The sequence below is a fragment of the Simochromis diagramma genome, unplaced genomic scaffold (assembly GCF_900408965.1).
Source record: "Simochromis diagramma unplaced genomic scaffold, fSimDia1.1 OVJJ01000753.1, whole genome shotgun sequence".
NCBI lineage: Eukaryota > Metazoa > Chordata > Actinopteri > Cichliformes > Cichlidae > Simochromis > Simochromis diagramma.
Window position 1 is genome coordinate 21093577 of NW_024387523.1, and position 8603 is coordinate 21102179.

The following is an 8603-nucleotide window of genomic DNA, read 5'->3' on the forward strand; positions in this document are numbered from 1 at the left end:
AGATTTTCAACTTTTTCCTGCAATGCCAGCTTCTCCATTTCATACTCTTCAAGCTGAAGGTGCATTTCTTCTTGCAGAGCCTGTTCATTTTGTCTCATTTCCCTCCAACAATCATTTATCGTTTTGGTAACGTCCATCCGACAATCATTGATTGTTTTGGTAAGCTCCTGTTCCAGAGCTTTGTTATATTGCCTAATTATATTTTTCTCATCTTCAGAGCTTTCGAGTTGTTTGAGAAGCTCTTCAATATTAGTTTGGAATGCCTGGTTGTCTGTTTGGAGATCTTCAACTTTGAGCAGCAATGTTATCTTCTCCATTTCATACTCTACATGTTTACGGTGCATTCTTTCTTCCAGAGGCTGTTCATTTTGTCTCATTTCCTTCTGACAATCAGCCAACTTTTTGGTAAGCTCCTGGACTTCCTGTTCCAGAGCGTTGTTTTGTTCCTTTATTCTGTTACTCTCTTCTTCAAAGGATTTGAGCTCCTTAACTTCTTCCTGAATAGCAATGATTTTTGCTTCAATTTCTTGTTTCAGGTCTTGGTTTTGATTGTTCAGAGACTCATTTTCCTGTTTTAATTCCTCATACAGTTCCTTAAAATCTCTGAAATTTTCCAGGCTTGCGTTTGCCTCATGGATGTCAGTTTGGAGAGCCTGGATTTGCTGTCTCATTTTATCTTTTTCATTTTGAAAAGTCTGTTTCAGGTCACACATGCTCTGTATTATAGCATCATTTTCTGACCTGAGTGCCTGGTTGTCCGTTTGGAGATCTTCAACTTTTTCCTGCAATGCCAGCTTCTCCATTTCATACTCTTCATGTTTACAAGGCATTTTTAAGTTGTTTTTAAGTTGCTCCAGAGCACTTTTCCATTCTTGATCATTTTGTTCATAAGCACTCTCCTTTGCTTGAACTTGTTGTCTCAAAGCTTGATTTTCACACTGCAAATAGGCAACGCTATAGTTCAGCTCTGAATTCTCCAAGCAAAGCTTCTCATTTTGTAGTTGTAGTTCCCTTTTTTTCTTGTTTTTAGAAAACCCATATTCTTTGAGAAGCAGTTCAATGGTTTTTCGGAGGTTTTCGTTCTCATCTTTGAATTCCCTCACTTGCTGGCGAAGGTTTTCATTCTCTTCCATCACATCACTGGAAATGGAGGGGGACTCAGACATTTTTGTAATTTAACTAAAGTTAAAATCTACTACTACTTACAACAGTGCTAACTGTGTTCCTTGTTCACTTCAAAAAAGTGTCTCAAATTACAGTCAAGCGTATAAGCTGTTTGCCTCTTCAGTGAGGTTGTAACTGAATGGACACAGGGTTTGGGTTACTTATATAGATTTCAGATCAAAGGAATTCTAATAGAATGTGATGAGTCATGCTGATGTCATAAGAAACATGTGATGTCACAATGAACATGTCAGATGAAATGATGGAAAAAATAACAATAGCATTATCTGGTAAATTGATTAATGATTCCATGATCTTTGAACCTGTAATGGACTTTATTAAAAAATTTAACAAGTGAATAAAATGTTTTTAGATAAATGTGTATTTTAATGAAAATTTGCTGAGCTCTTTTGTGCAGGATTGTGATGTGTGCATTGTGCCACATTTAAATCTGGCACAATGTAGACTTTACTTTAAAAATAAAGTAAAACAATTTATGATAAAGTTAAAAAAGTTCTTTATTGGCCTTTCACTGCTCTAATTTCCGAAAGACAGAAATTAGAAATTTGTATCAGCAGTGTCATCCTCTGAATGCTTCATCACACTGTGAGTTATGTTTTTATCCTTCAAGACTGAGCTGATGGAGAACAGGTTTTTTTTAATGTATTTATTTTACTTAAATTCACCAAGTCATCATCATTACCTCAACTTGAGTTCATAGATGATCCAGTTTTAGTTTTTTTGTTATTAAATGTCCCCCTCTGTCCCTACACGTAAAACCCTGTTAAAAATCAAGATTGCTCTAAACGATCCAAGGACATATAAATGTCATCTGTGTGTGTAGCAATTTCTTAAATAAGCATATTAAATAATATTAAATTAATGCACAGTTGAAAGGATTCAGGTCTTTTCTACCTTTTTTTTTTTAATTCAGTCATATTGTATGATTAAATGCTGCTGCTGCTGCTGCTGACATGAACACTGAAATCAGATGTATTCTATGGATGTTCATTTAAATTTGTTTGCTGCTTGTGTGATTACAGATGCAGTGAGAATCATGTTCCCCAGGCTTCCACTGAAGACATCCTAAAACTTTCCACATACTGAGGATAGAGGACATTGACGATGCTATGTCACTGCTCCTGCCCAAGGAGAAGAGCCTACAGGTTCTTTGTGTAAATAAAACTGATTTTAATGGAGGAATTTATGTTGCCAGACTTTCCTTTTTTTGTGAAACAGATAAGTAACTGAAAGAAACTAGAATAATAAAAATATTTTTGTCATGTTCAGAGGGTTTAAGTTGTTCCAGAATTCTTTTCAGCTCCTGAGCTTGTTCTTGAAAAGCACTGTTCTTTGCTTCTTCTTTTAGAGCCTGATTATGATCTTTGAAAAATTCCTTTTCCTGCTTCATCTTACAATATTTTCTCTCGTTTTCTGTAATTCTCTATCATTTTTTTTTGCCTGAAGATCATATTGAGGAGCCAGGATTTTGTGATGCATTTGAGCTTTTTCCTGCTGAAAGTCGCTTTGCAGCTCACACATGCTTTGATTTTCCTGTCTGAAAAATATTTGCAGACCAGTGCTTTACTGAAAAGACATCTGGTTATAAGCTCATGTTTTACCAACTAATGTTTCATATGACAGACCTAAAACTCACACTTTTGCTCTGATAAACAGTTCGGCTACATTCTCACATCGTATCGTTTATTTGCTGGGTGTGACAACTAAGTTCCCCTTCAAAGGACGTTTTGGTAACAGCAGCTAACAGTGTCAAAAACAGCAGCACTTACTGAGAGAAATCCTGAAGAACTCAGCTCAGTATCATTGTCATCAGACAGAAGTAAGCTTCTTTAACAAAGTAACAGAAACACACCGGCCATCTGCAGTCATTATGGGGTACAGAGGGTTAAGTCTGACATCACCATCTTCAAATTCCTCAAATATGAGCGATCCCTCTCATGTACTCATTTTTAATCTTGTTCATTCTGCTTACTTTATATGAATATGGTAGCATTTTCAATTCCTCCACTTCCGCCTCGACTTCCTGTCTTTCTGTTAGTGGCACCATGTCCAAACCATGCATGACAGCAGCTCTGACTATCATTTTTTAAGTCTTCCCTTTTATGTCTTGCTGCTCATTCATCATGCTTACACCTGTCACAAGTCACCACTAATACTTGTCTTCATCCTGTCTGCATCCTCTTTTTTACGTCTCTTCTGGACGGTCCATTGCTTAGGATGGTTGACCCCAGATATTTAAACGCATCTACCTTTGCTACCTTTGTTCTTTGCAACTTTACTGTTACACCTGCTCTCTCTAATTCACACTCGTGTATTCTGACCTTCGTTCCTCTTGTCTCCAGTGTATACCATCACGTCTCCAGGCTCTTCACCTGCTCCTTATTCTTCTACAGATCACAATGTCATCTGCAAATATCAGGTATACCATGGCCTTGTGCGACTCGAACCAAAATGAGTACATTTAATCCAAAGCAAATAACCCCAGGCAAACAGATAAGTGTGGGTGAGGAGCTGGCTAAGATGGGACAATGACTTTTAGCCATTTTTCCCTGTGAAGGAAAAAAGATTTCAAACTTGCATGTATATCTTCTCGCCAATAGTATTAGATACAAATAAGGCTTTCATGAAAACACTGAATAAAAATGATACATATTTGCTAAATTAGGATAAAATAGAAGGCACAGAGTGATACTAAATGGAGAGCCATTTGTAAACCGTAAGAGTCTCTTCTAAGGGAACAAAGAGCAAAAACAGCCAAACAGCAGCTACATTAAAGTATTTAAAGTTAATTTAAATGAAATAAAGAAATGCAACTAAAGTGGGGTACAAAGAACTTAAAACCACAGATACAGATAAGAACACACTGTCTCACTAAAGTAGCATATTCTCCAAACCTTTGTTAAAATCAAATAAGCAAACAGTACAAAGCTTTAAACTGTTTCACTATTTCTTTTTATTTTATCATGAAATTATTTTAAAGCTCATGCTAAGAAAAGTTTGAGTCCTTGCAAAACAGATTTGAACTCCTTGACTTCTTCCTGAACAGCAATGTTTTTTTCTTCAATGTCTTGTTTCAGGTCTTGGTTTTGATTGTTCAGAGACTCAATTTCCTGCTTTATTTCCTCATTTTATCTTTTTCCTTTTGAAAATTCAGTTTCAATTCGATTCAATTTTATTTATATAGCGCCAAATCACAACAAAAGTCGCCTCAAGGCGCTTCATAGATACAGAGAAAAACCCAACAATCATATGACCCCCTATGAGCAAGCACTTTGGCGACAGTGGGAAGGAAAAACTCCCTTTTAACAGGAAGAAACCTCCGGCAGAACCAGGCTCAGGGAGGGGCGGCCATCTGCTGCGACCGGTTGGGGTGAGAGGATAAAAGACATGCTGTGGAAGAGAGACAGAGGTTAATAACAGATATGATTCAATGCAGAGAGGTCAGTTAATACAGTTTCAGCTCACACATGCTCTGTATTATAGCATCATTTTCTAATCTGAATGCCTGGTTGTCCGTTTGGAGATCTTCAACTTTTTCCTTTTTCCAACACAATATTTTCACGTGAATTTAAAGCTAAAATAACTGTTTTTTTAATTTATTATCCCAAAGGAATACAGTGATGGAAATAAATTATGTGATCGTTAGTTTAAGTTATTTTGCAATATTTTTCTGACACTATTTTTCTGACATTGGTTTTACCAATCTTTAAACTTGTTTTTATTTTTACAGAGTATCTCTGCATACAAGATACCCTTTGCTTTAAATTTAAAGCAGATACATTAAAATATCTAAAGTTAATTTAAAGGAAATACAGAAATGCAACAAAAGTGGGGTACAAAACAACCTTGATGCAAACTTAAAACCACAGATAAAGAAAAGAACAGACTAGCCCACAAAAATAGCATATTTCCAAACCTTTTGCTAACAATCAAATAATCAAACTGCACAAAGCTTTAAATCCTTTCAAAGTTTCTTTTTATTTTATCAGCAAATTATGTTAATTAAAGCTCATGCTAAGAAAAGTTTCCAACTGAGTTCAAGAAAATGGAGAAAACCTCCATTAATCTTATAATCAACCATACAAAGAAGATGGAAAAGCAATAGAGAATGCACTGATGCATGCTCAGGCATCCAGGTAAGTAAATCCCAAAAGGCTGAATCTGTTGATCTGGACGTAGCGTTTTCAATGGGAGAAATATTCTCCTTCAGTCACTTGGATGAGTGAGGAAACATTTCTCCCACTGAAAACGTTACGTCCAGATCAACAGATGCAACCTTTTGGAATCTAGAATGCAAATGATGGTTGATAAATAGCTATGTATGCAATGTGACCACTGGCTAAGTTAGGCCAATTCATAGCCAGTGGCCTCAAGGAACTTTATATTGCATGGTAAAGACCCTGCAATATAAAAGAAACCCCCAACAATCTAACGATCCCCTCTGAGCAAGCACTTGGCGACAGCGGGAAGGAAAAACTCCCTTTTAAGAGGAAGAAACCTTCGGAAGAACCAGGCTCAGGAAGGGGCAGCCATCTTCCACGACTGGTTGGGGCTTAGATGGTACAAAACATGGACATAGCTTGTTCGTTGGAAACTTGAAGCCAATACAGAAGAACCTTAAGTGTACATTCAGTCTGAAGTCTACCAGATGGCAACAGCTAGCCTGATGCAAACCTATAGAAATCTATAGGAAAACAGCTTTCTTTCTTGATCCACTCCTCCTTAGCACATCTGGTTTTTGAAGACTGGAGTTGGACACCCCTGTTCTATATTGTCTATGGGGCTTGAGGGGAAAGAGTTGTAGTGGTGTATATACATGGGAAGTCGAAAGATGGGAGTGGGGAAGAAATGCTCAGTTCCCCTTACTTACTGCAAACTGCCTTTCAGAAATGGGGATAGATGTAGTCGGGATATGCTAAATGCAAGGCAGCACGTAGAAGCCATGTTGTCCATCCCCCATGATCCTCCACGTCCCTGGGTTGAAACGTCTGCTCTTGTGGAGTTTCCATGTGAGATGAACTTTCTGTAGGGATGTCCTTGTTTTTCTCCTCCAGGTCTGTAGTTTCACTTGTTTTAATTCTCTTTTCCTTTTGCGTTTGCCTCGTGGATGTCATTTTGAAGAACCTGGATTTGCTGTCTCATTTTATCTCTTTCCTTTTGAAAAGTCTGTTTCAGGTCACACATGCTCCGTATTGTAACATCATTTTCTGACCTGAATGCCTGGTTCTCCGTCTGGAGATTTTCAACTTTTTCCTGCAATGCCAGCTTCTCCATTTCATACTCTTCAAGCTGAAGGTGCATTTCTTCTTGCAGAGCCTGTTCATTTTGTCTCATTTCCCTCCAACAATCATTTATCGTTTTGGTAACGTCCATCCGACAATCATTGATTGTTTTGGTAAGCTCCTGTTCCAGAGCTTTGTTATATTGCCTAATTATATTTTTCTCATCTTCAGAGCTTTCGAGTTGTTTGAGAAGCTCTTCAATATTAGTTTGGAATGCCTGGTTGTCTGTTTGGAGATCTTCAACTTTGAGCAGCAATGTTATCTTCTCCATTTCATACTCTACATGTTTACGGTGCATTCTTTCTTCCAGAGGCTGTTCATTTTGTCTCATTTCCTTCTGACAATCAGCCAACTTTTTGGTAAGCTCCTGGACTTCCTGTTCCAGAGCGTTGTTTTGTTCCTTTATTCTGTTACTCTCTTCTTCAAAGGATTTGAGCTCCTTAACTTCTTCCTGAATAGCAATGATTTTTGCTTCAATTTCTTGTTTCAGGTCTTGGTTTTGATTGTTCAGAGACTCATTTTCCTGTTTTAATTCCTCATACAGTTCCTTAAAATCTCTGAAATTTTCCAGGCTTGCGTTTGCCTCATGGATGTCAGTTTGGAGAGCCTGGATTTGCTGTCTCATTTTATCTTTTTCATTTTGAAAAGTCTGTTTCAGGTCACACATGCTCTGTATTATAGCATCATTTTCTGACCTGAGTGCCTGGTTGTCCGTTTGGAGATCTTCAACTTTTTCCTGCAATGCCAGCTTCTCCATTTCATACTCTTCATGTTTACAAGGCATTTTTAAGTTGTTTTTAAGTTGCTCCAGAGCACTTTTCCATTCTTGATCATTTTGTTCATAAGCACTCTCCTTTGCTTGAACTTGTTGTCTCAAAGCTTGATTTTCACACTGCAAATAGGCAACGCTATAGTTCAGCTCTGAATTCTCCAAGCAAAGCTTCTCATTTTGTAGTTGTAGTTCCCTTTTTTTCTTGTTTTTAGAAAACCCATATTCTTTGAGAAGCAGTTCAATGGTTTTTCGGAGGTTTTCGTTCTCATCTTTGAATTCCCTCACTTGCTGGCGAAGGTTTTCATTCTCTTCCATCACATCACTGGAAATGGAGGGGGACTCAGACATTTTTGTAATTTAACTAAAGTTAAAATCTACTACTACTTACAACAGTGCTAACTGTGTTCCTTGTTCACTTCAAAAAAGTGTCTCAAATTACAGTCAAGCGTATAAGCTGTTTGCCTCTTCAGTGAGGTTGTAACTGAATGGACACAGGGTTTGGGTTACTTATATAGATTTCAGATCAAAGGAATTCTAATAGAATGTGATGAGTCATGCTGATGTCATAAGAAACATGTGATGTCACAATGAACATGTCAGATGAAATGATGGAAAAAATAACAATAGCATTATCTGGTAAATTGATTAATGATTCCATGATCTTTGAACCTGTAATGGACTTTATTAAAAAATTTAACAAGTGAATAAAATGTTTTTAGATAAATGTGTATTTTAATGAAAATTTGCTGAGCTCTTTTGTGCAGGATTGTGATGTGTGCATTGTGCCACATTTAAATCTGGCACAATGTAGACTTTACTTTAAAAATAAAGTAAAACAATTTATGATAAAGTTAAAAAAGTTCTTTATTGGCCTTTCACTGCTCTAATTTCCGAAAGACAGAAATTAGAAATTTGTATCAGCAGTGTCATCCTCTGAATGCTTCATCACACTGTGAGTTATGTTTTTATCCTTCAAGACTGAGCTGATGGAGAACAGGTTTTTTTTAATGTATTTATTTTACTTAAATTCACCAAGTCATCATCATTACCTCAACTTGAGTTCATAGATGATCCAGTTTTAGTTTTTTTGTTATTAAATGTCCCCCTCTGTCCCTACACGTAAAACCCTGTTAAAAATCAAGATTGCTCTAAACGATCCAAGGACATATAAATGTCATCTGTGTGTGTAGCAATTTCTTAAATAAGCATATTAAATAATATTAAATTAATGCACAGTTGAAAGGATTCAGGTCTTTTCTACCTTTTTTTTTAAATTCAGTCATATTGTATGATTAAATGCTGCTGCTGCTGCTGCTGACATGAACACTGAAATCAGATGTATTCTATGGATGTTCATTTAAATT

At 36.8% G+C, this 8603-nt stretch overlaps 1 protein-coding gene across 1 annotated transcript; it reads right to left on the reverse strand.

Annotated features, from left to right (window-relative positions):
* Nucleotides 1-5391: 5391 nt before the first annotated feature.
* LOC120727180 (polyamine-modulated factor 1-binding protein 1-like) lies at nucleotides 5392-7699 on the reverse strand. Its single transcript, XM_040021379.1, has one exon. It carries the CDS (start codon nucleotides 7585-7587, stop codon nucleotides 6259-6261), a length of 1329 nt encoding a protein of 442 aa, XP_039877313.1. The 5' UTR covers nucleotides 7588-7699; the 3' UTR covers nucleotides 5392-6258.
* Nucleotides 7700-8603: the final 904 nt, after the last annotated feature.

Excerpts from the sequence above, each read along its gene's own strand:
- LOC120727180 (XM_040021379.1), bottom strand. The coding sequence starts at position 7,587 with ATGTCTGAGTCCCCCTCCATTTCCAGTGATGTGATGGAAGAGAATGAA.